At 42.3% G+C, this 21,680-nt stretch overlaps 1 protein-coding gene across 5 annotated transcripts in view; it reads left to right on the forward strand.

Annotated features, from left to right (window-relative positions):
• The first annotated feature begins 785 nt into the window (after nucleotides 1-785).
• fam131bb (family with sequence similarity 131 member Bb) overlaps nucleotides 786-21,680 on the forward strand; it is a 29,395-nt gene continuing 8,500 nt past the window's right edge. The window contains exons 1-7 of one of the 5 annotated variants that reach the window (XM_086311465.1): nucleotides 786-957; nucleotides 11,730-11,767; nucleotides 14,518-14,553; nucleotides 14,934-15,036; nucleotides 17,402-17,626; nucleotides 17,742-17,882; nucleotides 20,671-20,978. In XM_086311465.1, coding sequence (XP_086167591.1) covers nucleotides 930-957; nucleotides 11,730-11,767; nucleotides 14,518-14,553; nucleotides 14,934-15,036; nucleotides 17,402-17,626; nucleotides 17,742-17,882; nucleotides 20,671-20,978 — 879 coding nt within the window. In that variant the 5' untranslated portion in view covers nucleotides 786-929. The remainder of the gene's footprint in view (nucleotides 958-11,729; nucleotides 11,768-14,517; nucleotides 14,554-14,933; nucleotides 15,037-17,401; nucleotides 17,627-17,741; nucleotides 17,883-20,670; nucleotides 20,979-21,680) is intronic. The other 4 variants (XM_086311466.1, XM_086311467.1, XM_086311468.1 and 1 more) reach the window with 4 other exon arrangements.

Raw genomic sequence — 21,680 nt, forward strand, 5'->3', positions numbered from 1 at the left:
CAGAGGGAGGAGGTGGAGACTCAGCAGCAGTTTGACTGTGAAGGAAAACCCTCTGCTGCTTTTTTCCTCTCTCCTCAGGATTGTTTCATGTTGGTGTATGAGAATGTTTTTTGAGCGATGAGTGTTGGGGAGGTTGGGGAGAGGGGGGTGCAAAGAGGGAGGAGGTGTTGGGTGATTGAGAGGGAGATGGCGAGGGGAGGAGAGGAGCGAGGAAACCGCTGCAGTGCATTGTTAGGCTGAACGCACACGGGAGAGGGAGACAGAGAGAGAATCCCCCATTTTAGCTCAACAATATTACAGCAGTGCAGTGATATCTACAACAATGGCAGACCGACACTCTCAGCACAGCTATTGATCTTAGTGATGGCACGTCACTGCACACATACTCAGTCCAATTGTTGTTTGACCTGTCTTTAAACGACTGCATGTGGTGGATATTCAGATATTTTGTCATCGTCACACTCTTTAGGTTAAATTATTTGCGTGAAAAGTCAGAACTCCTGCCACTTAAATTAAACATTAAAAATCAAATGTTACAGGTAATAAAATATGTTGATATCCTTATTATTGATAACTATAATAAAAAAATATATGATACATGTTTTGAAATAATTACAGTAATGCATCACATCTTTATTTAGTCCTAATCTTTTCCCCTCAGGCATACTGACTTACTAACCGGATCTCTTCTAAGACACTGCACTGGAGAGAGAGCAGCAGGGAGAGAGAGAGGGAGAGAGAGGGGGTGAGGGAGAGAGAGTGATCGAGCAAGCGCAGGAGGGAGAGAGAAAAAGAGACGGCAGCGGAGAAGCGAGAGAAAAGAAGCCAGAGCTGAGAGAAAGAGAGAGTCGCAGGAGGAAGGAGAAGGAGAATGCGCCGTGTCTGGGTAACACTTTTACGCTTGTGTCCAGGGCCTTTGTGAATACACCATGGGGTGCATCGGCTCCAGGAGACTGAGTAAGCTCCACTTCTCTTACTGCGGGCTAGAGGGAGGTTGGGGTGAGGGGTGCAGGGGTGCAGCGGAGATGCTGGAGGATGCGGGTCCATACAGGAGCAAAGGGTTTGTGTAGACTAGGAGCAGTCTTTGTATGTGTTTGTGCACGGGAGCTGCTTGCCTCTGTTTCTGTGCAGTCTCAAGGCAAGCTCTGGACGTGTGGTCACAGAGGCAGTATGCACAGTATACCGCCTAGATGTCAAAAGCAATATGTGTTAAAATGTGCTACTGTGTGTGTGGCTGCACCCCCCACCTCCTTGCTCCCCTTCTTCCCTCCTCCCATCCCATGATTTATGATGCTGTTTGGCAGTATGTATATGTGTGAGTAGGAGGCAGAGGGATGGAGAGGAGAGAGAGAGAGAGAGAGGCGGGAGAGGGAAGCGCGGTGCTTATTTATAGGGAGACATAGCTTGGAGAAAGAGAGAAGGGATAATGCCATTGTTTGGGACATTTGCACAGTTTATTGTTATTTGCATGAATAATAGGCATAGAGTGGAAGGGGATAACGAGAGAGCAGGAAGAATGCAGGCGGGGAGGAGAAGAGATGGGCGGATGGCGAGGGAGAGAGGGGGAGAGGGAGGGGCAAATGCATAGGCGAGGGTGTGTGGCAGTGATGGGAGTTTTCAGGTGAGGATAGTCCTGGATAAACCCGTAGCTGTCGTGTTGACAGCGCCGGCACTGGGGGAAAAAAACAAAAAGCTCGGGTAAACAATCACTTGTTTGCTTAAATGTATTCGGGTATGTTGCAGTGCACGCTTACACGTCCTAGTGTGTAGCATCAATCACGTGCCGAGGTAAAAATAAACACAGACTTTCTTTGCTGTTAAATATTCATGTCTCACTTAGCACATCCAGCTCTTAAACATATTTATGGCACAGCATGGGTCTGGACACGGTGGTCACTCACTCTTCTAAAACACTCAAGCACAGCCTTTACTGGGCTACCAGAACCCTGTTGCAAACAGGGTCCATGCTGCGCCTTTCCCAGGCCCCCTTTTTTTTTTTAAAACTAAATGTAAATTCTTCTTAAAAATATCTAGAATATGCAAAAAAGAGTACAAGATGACACAGTTAAGAAGGCAGGTGTGAACTGAATACAGCAGAAACAGCAAATCCAGCAGCTCTGGCTGTTTTTTCTTGACACAGTGTGTAGCAGGAGAAGAGACTGGGATCCTATTTCAACACTCACATCAAGACAGAAGACCCTACAAGCCTCCAGATGTTGGAAATAATGTGACTGAAATAGGCAGAAAGCTTTGAAAAGGTGCCCCATTAATCTAATGGTGAGTCACCTGTATACTGATGCTCGTTTTTATACATGCGATCATGGAAGCTTAGGAATTTAATAAGGGAGCTCTAGTAATTGCAATTATGTTTTCGAGTCAGGGATAAGCAATAAAGATAAGGGAGAATATGTTTTTAGACCAGCAGCCCAGAGCAGTAGAGATTGTAGATCCACTAAAAGGAATATTTCCCTTCAGTTTGCAAGTGTTATCTTAAGCTGTGTGCACTATAATCTAACACAAATGCGTAAACAAACAGTAGTTAAGAGAAGGAAGCCTGGGCATTTTCAAGCAGCTTGTGTGACTCGGTCTGATTTCCTTGTAAGTAACAGAATCAGCAGCAGTGCTGCCCATCCAAAGGCGGGGTTGTGTTTATCCTGGGTGAGAATGGCTTCAGTGTGTGCTATTGATCGACCAGCTCAACTGCAGTGCACGCTGCCAAACAGAGATCAACAGGAGGAGCAGCAGGCAAAAGGAGTGGATCTGTCTCTGCACGGGAGTAGCCCTGATGTATCTGTCTCCCTTCTATCTCTCCCAGCTCCATCATATCTGGGAGTGCACTCTGTGGCCAGGCTCTGATATCAGTTTGTACTATTGTTCGATTCTTCTCACAAACGATACGGCTGTGCCCAGCCTTTGATATAGTATACTGCATAGTATCCCTCAGGAAATAGTTCTATATTGATTCTGTATTTTTTATATTAGAAATGTGAACCAAAAGCTTTATTTGCCCCTTATTTTACTCTAAAGGTGTCGGGTGTCAGGTTAAACGGAAAGATCTCATCCGAAAGACTCAATAACTGATACACGTAGGCAAAAATGAACTACAAATTTTTAAGGCTGTGCAAATATTTTATTTGTTTGCTTGTTATTTTGCCAGGCAAAGGTTTGGCTTATAGCCTTATCGACCTAATTGCATACAAGTACAGTAGGCTCGCTACAGTATATGATAGTGGTTGCTTTGTGTTACTGATTGTTACCGAGTCAAGCGAAGACAGACGTACAGACAGCAGATAAACTGTCTGCATCCATCCATCACCACTTCAGAGGGTAAAAGGCCTTGAGATGCAGCAGATGGGAGATGCGCATTCTTCTTAACCTCGTCAGTGACAAAAGGCACTACATTCTATGACAAAATTAGAGTTTAATTGCATCTTTAAGAGCAACTTCCCGCAGAAAAGCCAGTGTCAGTGTAAAACTGTCACAGCCCCACGATGCCGATCATATTTCTCAATGTAATGCAGATAATCTAATCAGTAATAACTGTGGCAAAAGCTACACTTGAGCTAATTTTCCTGTGTCCACTTACCAGGCAGCACTATACCTGCAACTCCTTGAAGCATTAATCACTATAATTTAGGGCATTGTGTGCTTTGTGACTGTAACTGCTGTAGTTCATCCTGCTGTGGTGAAATTATAGACATGAATGTGGGACATTGTGATGACTTTCACCTGTTTGTGCAGCCCTTTATCTAGACTCGTCACTACCAGTTAGCTGACACACTATTTGCTGATTCAATAAGCAGTAAGAGCCAGTTCTAGTATGAGTGTGAGTGAGTGTTTGTGGTTGTTTACTTGCTTAAGGCTGGGCATCGATTCACAACGCTTTTCTGGGCCTGAGGTGACTGAAATGTGTTTGTAAGAAAGAGTATTGCATGTGTAAAAGGAGGATGTTTTGTTTATGATTTGTTCTTTCATTTTATTTTTTTTATCAACATCCTATTAAATAAAACTAATTAATTGTAGAAAATCATGTTTACATTTAGTAACATATTATTAAAAAAGTAGAATGTTGGATTTCAGCCCATTCAGTTTTCAGAAGTTTTGGTGTCTTTGCGCCTCCATGGTACTGCATGTGTTTGTGTATGGAGCCCCAGTTTACCTGCGTCTTGTGGTGTAGCGGTCTTACTGAATTTTTTATGTTTTGTGTGGGTGTGAAAGCGCCATGTGCACCAATGTTACTTCAGCGTTTTCTTCCATTGCTCTGTTTCTGCTGCGTTACAGCGAGGGATTCCCTGCCATTAAATTTAAAACCGAACACCCCCGCTACACCATGCCTTTACACACACACACACACACACACACACACACACACACACACACACACACACACACACACACACACAACAACTGACACCATGTCCCGTATTTGCCAGTTAGCAGTCTGCCTGTAAACTAGCAAATCTGGCAGAGGTAGAGTCTGATTGATTGGCTAGAATAGGATAGAAAAGCACTTCAGGGCCTCTCAATTTTGTTGTTGTGTTTAGCAATTTGTTGGTGTGATTTGCACTTCAGGGCCACCGTAGAAAAGCCTTGCGCTCAGGAGCATATTCAAGGTGAATGACTCAGTGATGTAGTACTCAGAGACACCTGGTGAGACCCGATGACCATTGTGTGCGTGCAATGGTATGTGTGCTCAAAGAGTATTCTTATGTTCAAGGATTCTAATGTAACAAATATAACACAGGGTCTTAACCTGAAGGTGTATGTGTGTGTGTGTGTGAGCGCCTCTTTGTCACTTCTCTGATGTGCGCTATTATAATTTGCCTTGTTACCAATACCAGGTTACAAACCTGGATGATTATAGGTATAACATTGTATATTGTATATGTGCATGCAAATGTGAGCTTGTGTGTATGTGGCAGATCAGAAATAAGAGGCCTGTGTGTGGGCACATGATGGCAGGCGATTCTATAAACAATGTGACTCAGCCGCAGAGTGAGTTATGAAATTGAAATATAATGCTGTGAAGGAGAAAATTCATCCCTACAGTTTGATCTCTTAGTGTGTGTGTGTGTGCTGTGTGTGAGAAAGAATGAATATATGTGCGTTTGTGGATGCGCTCGGCATTAGTGTGCGACCGGCACAGATTGTCTCTGTGTTATCTGCAGCTACTAACCACTTCAGTGCTGATAAAAAAGGCCATGTTCTCACAGATGGGAAGTCTCCTTTGAATATCAAAGAGCAAGGAAAACAAAGATTTCCTGCATACAAAGTACACGAGCTGCCTCATACTTTAATGATTTCTTCTCTTTCTACAGGTTTCCATCCATTTATCTAAACAGAACTGGATAACAGCATTTCCTCCTTTTCAGGTCTAATTGTTCATTATATATTTAACAGGCTATTAGGGTGTTTATTAGAGTCACAATGATGGGCTTCAGGTACTTCTGCCCAAGGCTTTTAGTTACCACACTGCACAGGTGACTGCTGGAAGTTATTCACCCCGTATCAGTGATGGAGACCTGCTCGGGATAGCAGCCACATTCGTGCAGAGACAGATTAATGAAGCGTGTCAGGAAGAGGGCACAAACCTTAGAAATGCCATTTCACCAGGTTAATGGTCGTCTCGTGCTGTGTTATAGTGTCAGTATGTGTATGTCAGGGTGTCTGCATGTGACTGGATCATGTCCTGAGACACCGTTAGCTCAGTTTTCTGCCATCTCTCCCAGCCATCTGGGCTCTGGTCCTCAGCTGTGTTCTTGCTGAACTCTGATGCTCAATAACCCAGCATCTGCACATATCGCTGCAAGAGGGCTGCCATCCAAGCCGGTACCCCATGGTGGCAACCAGCCTTACTGCAGCTGTCACGGTAAACAAGCACCAAACCCCCTGGATCCTCGCTGTTATTGCTGCAGGGCACTGGGGGTAAAAAAGACAGATGACGCTCAAACGATTCCCACTTCAGCAGGAGCCGTCAACCCACTACAGCCAGAGCTGGAGTTGACAGTGCGGCCGCTGCAGATCTTTAGTTGTTCGTTACGCACAGTCGCGTTACTCCCTTTTTATTCCCTCCCTCTTCAGTCTCTCTGCCCTTCCTCCCTTACAGCTACTTGCTCCTTTTCCTCGGCTGAGCTAAGCTGGGGGTATCCAGAGCGCTGCACTGCTGTGTGTGCGGTGGAGGAGGGTGAGTGCCAGGGGAAGAAAAGCTGGCTCAGAGCTCTGGTCATGTGCTCTGTTGTTGTTGCTGTTTCCTCAAGGAGGGATCCGTCCTGCAGAATAACACATTCGCTCACTGTGCTGCTGAGAGCCCAACAGCATCACCTACTCGAGTGCGGAGATACAGTGTATGCCATGATAAAAAGAAACTACTGAGATGCTGGATAATGACTACTGACCCCATCATATAAAGAGATTTTCTGTGAACTACGAATAACTGACTAAAAATGGCACGATTTAGACACAAACTCTCATGCCTCACTTCACAAAATCTTCTTTGATGTAATCGCAAAGTAAATATACTGTGCATACGACTATAGCTATATATTAATGTAATGTTTCTGGTCCATTGCTGTGTAAAGGCTGGAGGTCTTCCCAGTGGTAGGTTGTACCTACTCTTTTGCCATATTGTGATTCATGCGTGGGGAGACTGACTGCTAATCTGCTAATTGGCCAAATGAGGCTGAGGGATGCAAGGGAGAGAGACTGTAAAAGCTAAAGTGAGGGAGAGTGGGAGTGGCATGGTGTGAGTCACTGTGCAGTGTACTATACACTAGGTTGCTGGAGGCTTGACTCAAGTGAATGTGCATGTATGTTTATGTAGTTTGTGTTTGCTGGGCAGATTTTTAACCCAGATGGGGAAGAAATCTGGGACACTCTCTCCCACCCAGGCAGAAAATGAGACATCTCCCCAGCTACCTCATATCAGCCAATAAATAACCCCATCACACCTCAATCCTCAGTGCTAACAATCACACATGCATGATTAATCCTTCCGAGGTCACACAGAGTTCATTTCTAATCGTTAATTTATCACTTGAATATTAATGAGTCCGTCCACTCATTGGATACAAAGTGGTCTCTTTATTTCTGCAGTTTGTGGCGGAACCATCAGCTAATCTACGATAATGTTTCTGCCGTATTCCACAAGTCATTTGAAAGAAAAATGTGCATTATTATGTATGCTGTTAGTTCCATTTAAACATAATCAGAAGATTTAGATACTGTGATCATCAGTGGAAATGTTTTATGTGGCTCACATGTGTCACTAGGAAAGGGTTCATCCCTGTGTCTGACATTCATCCACAGTTTAAGTCATATTAGCTCATCAGTTCTAGTCATTATGCCAGAATTCAACTTCCTGTCTTTGGAGCCGAGTGACCAAACTGAAATTTTACACAAAGTATTATCAAAGTAAAATTATAGTCAGATCCATAACTGTATGTTTACGATCGCACAGTGAAGACAGCAGAAAAATAAATAGCCTATTTAGTATTTGCATATGTACAATCATGTAGCGTTTACAGAGTCTGTAGTTTGGTCAATAGCAAACACGCTGCATGATAATCATGTTTGAGCACGCTTTGCTTGCATGCAGGTAAACAGTCAGTGTGGAGAACAAAAAAGAAATCGCACTTTCCAAAATGTATTCTCTGTGTTTTTCTGCACTTGTAAACACTGACAGGCAGGAGGAAATCAAAATTGTGGCATGGATCACCACTGGTTACACATCAAGCCAGCAGTCTAACTTATGAGTTGCCATATTGGTATTTGTTTGACTCTTCATTTAAACATTGTTAAGTTTAAAAAAATGTTTATTTAATCACCATGTCCAGGCTGAGATACAACTGTTAACAAACTCCTTGTAATTTTACCTTCAGACCTAAACTACAGGCATCACTTTCAATGTCCCTTAGGTGAATTTAATCCAGTAATAACTATCCAAGCAGCTATTTATACATACAGTAACGTCACACATCTCCTGTGAAGATGTCCTGAGGTATTAAGAGAAACAAAAGCAAAAAAAACTTTGGATGGTTGAGGAAAACTGGGTCGAAGAAAACAGGATGATAAAACACAGTCTCTCCTGGAAGAAACACTTTAAATATATTAAAACCTACAGACTTATGATATATGCCAATACTTTACCCAAAATTCCCACTGAAATGAGTGTGATTCCTGTGTCCAAAGAAATATGCACATCCCTTCCTGCTGAGCAAAGAGGGCCAATTTCTGGAATGAAGCCTGTCCCTTGTCCACTGCCCTTGCAGTGATTTGATGTGACTGGATGGAGTTCAGAGGGAAGGGTAATATCTGAGAGCCCAACAGAGACAGACCAGAGCTGATGTTTCTGAATCACTGGGTCAGTGGGTCACAGACATCACTGGACATCTAGAGAGCCAACAACTCTCTGTGTTTTTTTTTTTCAGAGCTCCCGAGGAATCGCTCATGATTGCCAAATGCAGCTGTTGAGAACCGCGAATGGCTCAGCAACACACAAACACGCAAACTCAGACACATACGCAGACTCACAGTGTGCTGATACAGGAGTAAGCCCCTCTGAGAGTTGTACACACAGAGCACAGACCCTCTGATACAGAGGAGCACCTAGAGACTGAGGCCGTGTTTAAACTCCATTACCGCCAACGACTCTCTAATTAAACCAATGTTTTAATTAGGATTTGGACAACCAGGAACGAGGAGGGATAATAACGTTCATTTATCCAACAGAGAGGGTGTATTTCACACAAGTTACACCTACAATATGCAGGGTGGACAGCTTTGTATTTGATCTGCCATTTTAAGCAGTACATTGCTAAGTGTGACGCAGGCGTCAATATTTATCAGTGTTATAGGAACACAATAGAAGCAAAGTAGACTATTAGAAGTCTGCGATATGAAATCTTACTTATGTAAATGTTCAAAAGTTTACTTAACAAGATGCAGTTAAAGTATGTTAGAAACTGCATGACCACAAATAGATTAATCAGCTTTCAAATGTCATTTTTCAGTACAGTTAACTACAAGTTAAGATTGCAGATTGATGCAGTGGTGTTGTTTCCTCTCTAGTATACTTCAGAATTTGACCAAAATACAATCACTGATTAAATTTCCTCTGTTGCTCTCCAGCACTGGTTTGCATTCTAGTGATTTGAGAGTAAAACCTGCAGGGGGCTGATAGAAGCTCTCAGCTAAACAAGGAGGTAATGGTCTGGATTGAAGCATAGTAGACTGACCAGGTCTGAAATGCAGAATAACAAAATTTTAATGACAGCTTAACGGGTTCAGCCAAGAGTCAAACTTGGGAGAAAAATCTTTTATTTACTCCAGTCTGCTTCACCATGAACACTTAAAGGCTTTAAAAAAAGGAGGAATATGTTGGTTTGTTGAATGTGTTGCCATGAATGCCGAATGAAGGTAATTACATTTTAAGGTCATTGTGTAGTAGCTCTTGTTGTGGCCACTAAGTGAGCTGCAGTCAGCATCCTGTTGCTTGCACTAATGCTAGGTATGTAGGCCTGGGCTAACATACTAGGCAAAGCAGTGATAATGCATAACAATGAACAGAACCGACTGAAGTCATGTTGATAAGTTACTAAAGGTACATTGTTACTGTAGTCCGACTGTATATGTAAGACAAGAAGCACTCAGCTGGAAAACTTCACCATTGCAGCTCACTCTCTCGGCAGTATTTACTTTTAAAGGAATTGTAACGTGTTTTTTATATATTAATTTTGTTTTCTTTATCTTTTTAAACATACTTTAAGAAGTTTGGAGTGCAATAAAAATCACATGAGGAATGCATGACAGATATTTACTTTTATAACGCAAACATTATGCAGGAGTAGTGGATGGGTAATAGCAGTAGAAGTAGGCAGCTCTTTCTCCTGATGATCTCTTTAAAGATGTAACACATTCTGGGGTCAGCTTGAAAGAAAGGCAGCTGTGAAATGTAAAAGTGAGGTCACAGGTCAAATATGACATGATATTTACATGCAAACAATAAAGTTATATTTAGAATCCACATGTACCTGTATCACTTCCTAAATGCTGTCAATACTAACAAAGGCGGTAGAATTTTAAACATAGTTTTAAAAATGTTTGACCTTATTTGACCTTGAAGAAGAGGTCAGAGGTCCAAAGCAAGTGATGTGACTACATGCCAGTAAGAAACACTTTTAAATAACTCTATAGAGCATTGTTATCACTTTGACCTTCAGCGCAATCTATTGACCTTGAAGGAGAGGTCAGAGGTTAAATGTGATATGATAGTTCAAATCTTTATAAGGTACTTTCTATATGTTTGCAACACACACCACACTTTTAAGAACCATGGTTTCTCAGTTATGACGCTTTTTGTTTATTTATGACCAACAAATCATTAAGTTGAACTTGAACACCTCAATGGATGTAAACCAAATTTTAATGGATCGTTAACATGACCTCACTCTACACCCCTACAAAGTTTAATCAGGATGAGTTCAAAGCTTTTTGAGATATCGTGTTTACAGCCTTAATGACACAGAGGTAAGTATATGCTGTGGCTGAGCAGTATTTTTCTCAGCCATACTAACTTCCGGTAATAAAGGTGAAGAGCCACCTTCACCTTTATTGTACAGGCTTGGGTACAAAAATCAAGAACTTTCTGTTTCTCTTCGTATCATTAATGGGGCTAATATTTACTATATATATTTCCTTTTTTAGTGCACTATTTGTCTTATGCGTGAATATCCATGTGGATTGAGAATGTTACTAACCGTGATTCACCCCAATGAGAACAGCTGGCTTGGTCACATCTCTTTGCAAGATTTCAATGTTATGGTGTCTGACACAGCACAGAGATGTCCAAGGCGTCCTTCATTAAGGGCTAACACCTTAATGAGGTTAGTTAGCCTACATAAGTGGAGCGCGCCCTGTTAGATTCAAGTGAAATGGCAGCACGGACTCAGAGATATGCTGTTATTCTCCTTGATATTTATTAATATCCGTCCTTTAATTAATTAATACATCACCAAACATAAAGAAAGTACAGAATATGTAAAAAAAATATATACGTATTTATAAATATATTCCTAAAACAATTGTCAATTCAATTTCTTGGTTACAAACAGCCATTAAACCCTCTGTTTATATCATTTTTTATATATAAATTATTGACTCTCCTCACTGGTGTAATTAAAGATTATTTAGACTGCCACTCATCAGTGCTGCATCACTAACATCGTGTAGTTATGTGTGACTGTGAGAGGCGATTGGTTGACGAACATAAATGGTTTTATAAAAGTGTTATACATATGTTATAAAACATTGCCATCTGTTTGTCTTTGTAAAAGTGGAATCACAAGATTTTGTGTGTTTGTTTTTTGTGTGGTGTGTATTGGAATCCACTGTGCAGTGAGCCTCTATTTGTTGACATTAGCAGATTGTATTTCTAAGGTGATTCTCACCAGTTTTACGCACACTTGTGGTTTCATCTGAGTTATTGGTTTTCTTTTGGAGGTGGGTCTTACTACTACTTTTATAAATAAAGTGTAAAAATGATTTGTTAATGTAGGCACACAAGAGAAAAATATCTCCCTTATTAGTTTTTAACCATGTCTTCATGAACATTTTGTGGAAGCAGTTTTGTCACTGAATGTAATTAAGAATAAATATTAATGTTTCTTTCTCTTCTCCCCCCTCTTCCCTCTCTCTGTGTGCCTCTCTGTCTCTCTTGTTCAACGCGTTCTCAGCGTCAGATGGCGTGCCAGTCCAAAAGGATGGGGAACAAGTAAGTCTTCAGTGATTCCTCCTGCTCATCCGTGTTGTTGACTTCCTCTGACAGTGAACTGTTTTCCACACCACCTGAGGAACCAACATGGCCACACGATGAGCTGTAACACCAGTGCTTATGCTAGTAGATTAGCGAAGTAGATCACGCCATGGCAATGTCAGTCGCTCCCGCTACACTTCCATCGCCAAGATGGGGTGGTGTGGCTGGATGACTGAATAATCGCTGGTTTGGTTGGCTTATTGCTGTTGCTAGGATGTCTGAAGCTTGTTATAGCTGTCTGACAGAGTCACTCCTCAGTGCTGGTTCAAAGCAGAATGGCAGAGGCATCACTCCTCTCTTTCTCCAACTTCCTACACATCATTATCACTGTACATTTTCCTCTCCTCTCCTCTCCCGCTGCATTACTGATCTCGTGCTCTAAAACTGATGCCTCTGAGAAAGGACACAGGAGCAGGATCCATTTTGGACTAAAGTGTAGAGACCTTCACTTTTCCACCAAATGCACTGTGGACTGATTGCATCATTTATTTATGTGTCGTGCCCCAGAATGCCCCCGTGGTTCTGCAGAGAGGGGAAAAAAGACACACACACACACACAAACACTTTCTATACATATATATCAGTGTTGTCAGGGCTATTGGAAAAGAACATAGGGAAAGCTGCTCCAGGCAGCCCAGCTCTCTCCTCACACCCACTCCTGTGAATGGAGAGCGAGACAGGGACGACCAGAGAGCGAGTGATGGAGGAAGTGGGAGCAAAGAATAGAATTACATGAGGGAAGGAAGAGGCAGACATTGATTAACATAAAGCATCTAGATGTAGCTGAAGGAGATTATAAACACTCCCTTCTCATCACACTCTCATTATTATATTATCTTAACCTAGAATTGAATTACATAATCTTTACATTTTACTCTATTGACCACTGAAGATAATTAACAAAGTTTTGTAGTTTTTCGATAAAGTGCTTGACGTGTAGAGAATAAAGCACTAGAACGTGACTAGCAGAGCAGTCAGTAAGACTAACAAAGAACTGTGTTTACATTGAACTTTAATTCATTTCTATAATTATTTAACATTACACTGTTATTTTTAATGTAGCTAAAAATTCTAATTCTAATTTATTTACTTCGAGTTGAGCATATTTTACGTTGTATTATTACTTTTTTTAAAATTTGATGTGTTGCAGTATGTGAAAATAGATGCTGAGAATACAATGAGGAGACATTACTATAAGCTAAATATATAGTATAGTGTTTTCTCTGGGACCTATACCTGCAATTACAAAAACATGCAGAAATGTACTAAATTTCCATGAAAGTCACTTTAATTTTTTTTTATTACTGAAAGAATAACAAGCATATTATGTTTGGAAGTGCATGGAGTTTTTTTTCACATCACAAAACTGGTGCGGCACCTTTACCTCATGTAATTAGTAAGCCTGCATGGGTGCAGACTCAGTATTGAGGGAAGTCTTTATTCTACTTTTACTTAAGGATAGTTGGTTTGGAACAGGACTAAATGTGGCAGATCCTTCGCATGAATTTGAAACAGCATGACAGTGTAAGGGCCGGACTGGAATGACTTTCCCGAGTTTTAATTCCTGATTAAATGGAGGTTTAAAAGAAACACAAAGCTACAGGCAGCAGGTAGTTAACTAAAAACAACTAGTCTAAAAATGAAAATTCCAACTATCAGCACCATATGTTGTTTGTTTAATCTGCATAAATGTGCAAAAAAAAAAAGAAGGGCCACAGCTGTTTTTCTAATTACAGGCTATTTCTTCTCAGGTGACACTCTGTTGAGTCTGCAGATTGACCAGAAAAAATAAGCTAATGACACAAATCTAGGAAAAGAGGGATTTGAAGACTAATTAAGCATTTAAATGTTAATTAGTGAGTTTAAGAGGTGCTTTTAGGGAGACTTTGTGCCAGGCTACATGTTCCCAGGTTTATGCAAACTAGCTGATGTATGTAATCACTGACGTGATGTTAGTGATGCCTTTACTGAAGTGAAGGATCTTCAGACTTGTGCCATCAGTGCAGCTTGCATTGCATTTATCCAGAAGAAAGTAGACCTGGAGCTTTCTGACAGTCTTGACTGTCTGTCTGCCGCTTGTGTACATCAACAGTAAAGGGGACAAAATATCAGCTCAGCCAGTAGCACACCAGTGTTCCCAGTGCGGTTAGTATCAGTCCAGCTGATAGAGAGAGTGTTTATCTGCTTTGTTCTCAGCGTCTGCCTTCACCACACGCACACATAAACACATAATGTCCCCTTCCTCCTGAAAGCCTCAGTCCCCTGTCTGTGCAGGATCAGATACAGTTCAACACACTATTGATATCTCGCTCTCGCAAACACACACAGTTTTCTGCTGGCTTTCAATGTTTCTGGCAGCACATGTAACCGAAGAGGAAATTCATTCATCCGTAGCGTATTCAGTTTGCTTTACACAACTAAGCAAATATAAACTGATCCCTGTTTAATCCCCTCCCTTCTCCCTGTCATTCTGGCTCTTCACTTTCCTTGTTCCTGGAAAATCCTGTGTGTCTGCCTCTTATTTTCCTCTCCCTTCTCCTAATTTCTTCCTCCGCATGCTTGATGTGCAATCAACCCCTCCGTCCTCCCCCCACTCCCCCACTCCCCCAACCCCGATGCATGTCAATGTCCTCTCTGTCCTGTCACTCTCTTACTCTTTCCTGCTCCTCCTTTCCCCATCCCTCTCTCCTCCTATTTCTCTTCCTCAGCATGGACGTTCAGAATTTTCATGGGAAGGAATCAATGTAAGTGTTGTGGCATCATTCCTTCATCTACTACTTTTCTCTCCCTATCTATTTGTTGCTTTTGCGCGTTTTGATTTATGACACCCCCACCTCCTGAGCCGTATAGTCCGTCTTGCGGTTTATTATACTGGTGTGAGCACAATCAGAAACCCTAGATTTATATGATATTTATTTTGTAGAATATCTCTTGAATCAAGATTTGGGAAATGTAAATTCTGTCTCTTGTATTAACCCAACACCTCCATCACTTGTCCTCTCCACTCACCCCTCTGACACACACACTGTCATGTCACACTGTCTCTGTGTGGCCTCTCACACCATCCATGCTGTCCTTTTCTCCACACTTTCCTCCTCCATTCCTCTCTCTTCTCTCCTTCTAGCTGTCTATGGAAGACACCACATCAATCCTGCCCCGGCTCAAGAGGAACTCAAACGCCTATGGCATCGGGGCTCTGGCTAAGTCTTCTCTGTCAGGTGTGTCAGGTGTGTGTCTGTGCTGTAACTGGTAAACGACCCCATGCTGGCTCTGTCCTCAGACGGGCCCTGGAGTCAGCATGGTACCCTAAATGGGTTCCCCTGTATCACTTCCTCTCCACGCTGTGATATCAGTCGTCAATGACTCCTCGTGAGTCATTGACGGAACAAATTCAGCTTCAAAAACAACACACACATACACACACACACACACACACAAACACAGCTTGTTGCTCTAAGGAAAGGTGAGTGGGAAGTGTAGTTTTTTATGTTAAGTGGTTGTGAAATTGTGCTGTTCTGAGCAAGTATTAGTATGGATGTTTTGACTGTGCAAAGTGCCGTGTCGAACAGAGTTAGTGTAGTGAAGTGCTTTCTTTTAGTGCAGCGTTTTTTGGTTTCATCCAGCTGTTTTGTGTAGTGCAGTTTATTTGAGTGCAGTGAATTGTACTGCAGTACAGTGTAATGAAGTCCAGCTGCTATACCGTGTGCTGTGGTACGGATTTGTCCTATAATTTATTCATGAATCCCATCGTCATGTGCTACCATCAGAGAGAATCAGGCAGCCAGGGATTTACAGTACATGTTAGTCGCGTGGAAATATGGAGCAGAGCTGTTAAACAGATATGAGTTTGTAGTGGCATGGCACCAGGAAATTAAATGTATGTTCAGCAGCTTTGAGTTTTCCGAAGCGCAATAAAGAGAAAGAGAGGAGTTTTTTTGTTTACCCGGCGCAGCTTAGCAGAGGTGTGAAGAAGCTATCATGTCAACAAGCCAACCTCTCATTATTCATGCCACACAGCCGCCTCACCCCAATTAACCTGCTCCATCCCATGATGCACCTTTGTCAGACAAGACATGTCTCCTGCCGTCTCCCCTCCATGTGATGTTAACAGTCTCATTAAACACGCGAATGTCACCTCCACAACCCTTTTTCATTTCTCTGAGCTTATAATGGGTGCTCATGAAAACCCTCTTTTAACTACAGACTTTTGAATAGTTGGATTTGGCTGATAATGTTTTCCTTACGAGCAGTTATTAATTTAAGATATTCAATATTTTAAGAAAATGAGCAGTCTCAAACATCCCAGAGGCGTTTGGGTATTTTGTTTACTTCTTAAAGGCGGGCCTATTGTGGTTATCCTTGTTTATTTCTCTAAAGATAAATGTATAGATTGATATTCACTAGCAAGGACTAAAGCCCCAGATGCGAATGAAAATGTTTGTTAATAACGAAGCAACGAACTATGCCACAGGCTCGCTGAGGCGGTGGATCCCTTGATACCTTTGAGAGAGGCTTACAAGCAGAGAAAAAGTGATGATGGGCCAAATAGGCACTTATAGAAATACGGCTGGAAAAGGAACTGTTGTGGGTGTGGTCCTGCTCCTGAACTTTAGATAAATAATCTTGAATGGGCTTATACACTGGTACAGTTCTGGATGCTAATATTAAATATGGTTAAAGTTTTAAATAATGAGGTCAGCGTGTGTGAAAGTAATCCCAGCAGGCCAAAAGCTCAGGCTTCACATTGCTCTAATCGCTCACTTTCAGACTACTTCAGACACGTCAGTGAATGCGGATATCCTTAATGTGGTTATCTCAGGGACACAGCTCTGGCTGTGAGCACATGAGCTCCACCACCTGCTGTTCAAACCTTTTGTTTGCAAAGGGCAGCCAATCAAAAGAAAGCTGGCTCACAGGTAAGGTGGATTTCAGGGGAGACAAAGTGAAACTGTATGTGATGAACAGAGAGGCTAAACCAAGGCGCAGTGTAAGATGAGAGAGTTTTATTTTGATCCCGAGTCATTTAAAGCCACTCCAGTGAAGTCCAAGAATTAAAATGTGAGTTAATAATGAGCCTAATAGGTCCTGTTTAACATCAAAACAAATATATATAATACATCAGGCGCTTTTGTTGTAAATGATCCTTAAAAATGGGAACGGTATGCTATACTTAAACTCGTTCTGGTTAATCATGTGAGGTAAAGCCAATTTCAGACACAACAACTCCAACACTGAAAGGTTTATTATTTATATGACAGTTGCTTTAATCAATTTATCAGTCGAACCGTGCCGGATATCCATATTTCCATGAGCCATCACATCATAGCGTCATACCCTCCTCCACCCAAAACCAGTGCACACTTGATAATAACGAATCTATCTTATGTCTCTTCCTTCCTCTTCTTTTGTTTTTTCCCCCATTTTGTTCCCCATCTACCGGTTCATTCTCTACTCCTTCCCTCAACTCGGCTAATCACCTCTCTCTAAACCTCTGGTCTTTTAATTTCTCTTACTTCCACCCATTTTGTTTAAATTGGCCACCCTCCCTCCTCCTTCTGCTCCTTCCTTGTCTGGGTCTTTCTCCTAAAACAGGTGTCACACGCACAATGAAGGAAAGAGTGACCAAGCCCACAGCCATGGCCCAGGGTCGTGTCGCTCACATGATTGAATGGCAAAACTGGGGCATGACGACGGTGGGTTCGGGGAGCGTCCTCCAGTCCCGCATCACTACCCAGGAGCGAGAAAAGGAGCGGCGGCTGGAGAACGACGCCTACAGTGACCTCAGTGATGGGGAGAAAGAGGCTCGCTTTGCAGCAGGTCGGTTGGATGAGGACAAGAGTTTCACACCCTATTAACTGTCATCAGCCACTTGAGTGGTACTGCAGGTCTTAGTAACAATTATCCTGACTTGCCCTCTGAATTCTCACCTCAGGCATCCTGCAGCAGTTTGCAATCTCAGAGGCAACGCTCCTGGCGTGGTCGTCAATGGATGGTGAGACTCCGCAGTCAGGATCAAACCAGGGAAGCGTGGCTCACCTCAGTGAGGTCAACCAGGAGAGCATCACCAGTCGAGGTAAAGGACTACAAATATGTCTGAGGCTTAAAGTCCAGGAAACAGCTGTTGGTGAAACACAGCCACATCATTTATGAGTAAGAAAATGGAAGAGGTTGGAAAGTGGCAAATCAATTTTAAACAGAGTAGTTAGAGTATTGTGTTACAGCGTCTCGTCTCTCTAGACCAGAGATGTCAAACTCACTTTAGATTGTGGCCAACAGACAGCCCGCTCTGATCGTAAGTTGCCTGGACAAGTGAAACTCCTCTTTCTGTAAGCGTAAGCAAGTTTAATAAAACAAACAATGCACTGCTTTCTTTACATGACAAGAAAGTGCTGCTTTGGCCATAAACTGCAAGAAATAATTTGGTAAATTTAGAGAAAATGTTCTGTTAGCTCGTTGCGCAGACTGTCCTATAATTATAAAACAGAAAAGTTTTGTTAATTGACTGAATGTCCTCTTTTTGTTTTCTTGGGCTTTTTTTTAATTTTAATTTTTTATAATGAACCCACTGTAAAAGTCATAAATTTCTATAGTAGATGGCGTAAAAACAGGATCTTTCCTATTTACTTATTACTTATTTACTTGTATATTTCAAACCAGTAGGAAAAGCTGTAAAACTTATGAAAACACAGAAGTCTGGAATTTATGCCAATCTTCCATTTTCCAGAACTGTCCAGTGGGCCAGATTGGAGACTTAAGCAGGCCACTTCTGGCCCCCAGACCTTATTCTAAGGAGCTTGGAAAGAAAAGCGTCTGGACTTTAGATGGGGATGGACCATTTGCAGTCTATCTGCATCTTAAGGACAAAGGTCACTCCTTTGAGGATGCCAGTGTTCACATTTTGGACAGAGAGGACAATTTGGTTTGAAAGAGGAGTGAAAGAAGCCATCTATGTCCACTGTGAATAGCCATCTTTGAACAGAGGTGGTGGTTTACTACACCAACTGTTTACCATCTATAATCCAGTTTTGAGATCCCTTCCCAGATGCCTTAACGCCCACTCACATCCTGGGCCTTCTGACCTCAGGAAATTGCATGATAGGGCGGGGCCAGGTTTCGCAGTGAGTTCACCCGAAACTCTGACCTACACCCGTTTTCACACCTTGGCTCGTGTGATTAGGTAGAGGATCATTAGGGGGTCAATTGTCCCTCTTAGGGGGACACTCCAACGGGGCTTAAATCTGGGACTCTCCACCATTTGACCTTAGAACTGAAGAAGCTTCTCGGATCAGAGGCGAAACGACTTCAAGCAACTTAAAGAAGTCCAGATGCTCTTCTTTCCAAGCTCCTTAGACCACGATGACCTGGATGACTGAGAACCTTCACAGACCCCAGACTAGACTTGTAGTCAAGACCGCCTAAACCAAGACCAAGACAATACCAAGACCAGAGGTTATCGAGACCAAGACAAGACCAAGACCAAGACAGACTGAGTCAAGACCAAGACAAAGTCGAGACGAGACCAAGACAAAAAAGTCTTTAAACTGCAGCCAGATGCTGCTTCGTTTACGGGTGTCAGGCATATTTATGTGTCTTTGCGATGCACTCGCACACCCCTCCTCACCGCTGTCTACTGTCTCACTCACTCACTGAGAGGACAGACGCACGCTCCACTTGACTGTCGCGTCTCTCACCCTCTCTGTTTTTCACATAATGATATTATCCTATATCCTCGCATGTGATTGGCCACAATATGGAGGGATTGGAGCATAGCTGAGCCACTGTGTGAGACCTGAGCAGCTAAAGGAAATTAAGTGAGGAGCTGGCTCTCGCTCAATGGGAGTCGACTCTTCTGATTCACTACAAAGCACTCTCTAACTCTCTAAGCACGGCTCTTAGAGCTGATGCTTTTGCGAATGACACATTATCGAACATTACCTTGTGTGTCATGGATACTGTTGAGTCCAAATCTCCTGACCTCTATGCCAATCTGAGACAGCAAGACCGAGACAGCGAGACCAAGACAAGACCGAGGGATCAGGACCAAGACAAGACCAAGACCAAGACCAAAGTCTGTCGAGACCAAGACAAGACCCAGACCACGTAAAAGTAGTCTCGAGACGGGTCTCGAGACGGGTCTCGAGACATCCAACTCTACCTCAGACCTTATGTTTGACACCTCTGCTCTAGACTTTAGGCCATTTCAGTTTCCAGCATGAACTTTTGGAAGGTAAACCCAGACACTGTATCGATATAAACAGTGATTTTGGATATTTGCAATTTACTGCAATGTTGCCTTAGCACAGACTTCTGAATGCAGAAAATTAGAGTAAGTGCTTTGCTGAGTTAAAATAGACTTTCTTAACTGCACCCTGAATGCATTCGTCTTAACTGATCCCATCGTTTTTAAGTCAGACACTTGGCAAAATATGTGGCTGTGAGCCCACTTTATAGCCCTCCAACTTTGAGTAAGAAACACTGGAGGCAATCAAAGCTCTGTCTGCACTATACAGTTTGACAAAATGATGACTCAACAGTGCGAGGTGTGCCAGTGTTCAACTCTGTTCGGTTCATACTGGAGAGTTTCTGTCATAACATTTTCACCCAGTGTGGAAAGATTTCAGCTGAGTTTTTTTCAGAGTAGTTAACAGCCAGATATACATTTATCTCAACAGCTATTAGCTTTAACTGTTGGTCAAGTCGTAATTTCAAGATTTTAAGAAATTGCTCATTCTTTTTCCAATTCCAGCAAATTTGAAAAGTGGGATTTTTGTAAAAATCATAAAACACAGTGTTCCTGCGTCCATCTGCTGCCCCCATTTTGAAGAGTGCTAACAGCTGCCACATTTTTTTATTTCCTGCAGATCAGATATTGCACCACTCCTCAGCGGAGGTGTGGCCTCACACATACGTCTCCCAGGGCCACTACTGCCTCTCCTCTTCTGACGCTTGGGAGCCCATCAACAACGATCCCTCCGTTGTGGCGTCTCCCCCTGCTGGCTCCTACGTTATGGGTACGGAGGGCTACGATGGGCAGGCCGCAGCTCACTTCCTGTCTCAGCAACAGCAGCAGCAGTTCACTCTCCAGCAGAGTCAACTACAACAGCTGCAGCAGATCCAACAGTTTCAGCACTACCACCAACAGCAGCTTCTGCAGTATCAGCAACAGCAGGTGATTGATTGAGAGTGCCGCCGTCTGGGTTTTAATCCAAATGAGACACTACATGTTGCTGCTAATGCGTAAGGCTTGAGTATCAGAGATGGTTGTTATAAAATACTGTCTGGTAAAATAAATCTATCAACACATTATTTTATTTATTTGTTCACTTTTGTATAGGCACAAGTACAGCACATGAACAAACCCACACATCACAGCATTTATAGACTAAAAAAGCTGGGCTTTTATTCAGAACATGTTCTCAGAAACTCTTACCTCCTGGGTTTCATGCTCAGTCTGAAATTCGCTCTTGACTGTGGAAATAGAAATTCAACAAAATAATCTTAACTCGACATTTTTCTATCTAATCATCTCCTTTTATTCGTTTTTGTTTTTGCATTACTTCATAGAAAAGATTTTAGCCTAAGCAATGACTCAACCGCATCTGATGTGAACGCTGACACACCTCACACTGTTGAGTCATCACTCTTGTCAAGAATCCCTCATTAAATGCTCAGCTGAACCTGCAAAAATATGACATTCTTCCAAAGGGACACATCCAAATCATTTTTTAAACAAAAATAAAAAGAATTCCATGCATGAGGATGGAATTTCTTATACTGTACAAAAAGATCTGCATATCACCTCTGTTGCCTAAGGAAAACAAAGTCAGCTTACTGCATACTGACATGGGGAGCATGTCATGAAACATTCAAG

The sequence above is a fragment of the Aulonocara sp. 'chitande type north' Nkhata Bay genome, linkage group LG11, assembly GCF_057382095.1.
Source record: "Aulonocara sp. 'chitande type north' Nkhata Bay isolate Kocher_YH1m ecotype deep benthic linkage group LG11, A_spYH_male_GT1.1, whole genome shotgun sequence".
Taxonomy (NCBI): Eukaryota; Metazoa; Chordata; class Actinopteri; order Cichliformes; family Cichlidae; genus Aulonocara; species Aulonocara sp. 'chitande type north' Nkhata Bay.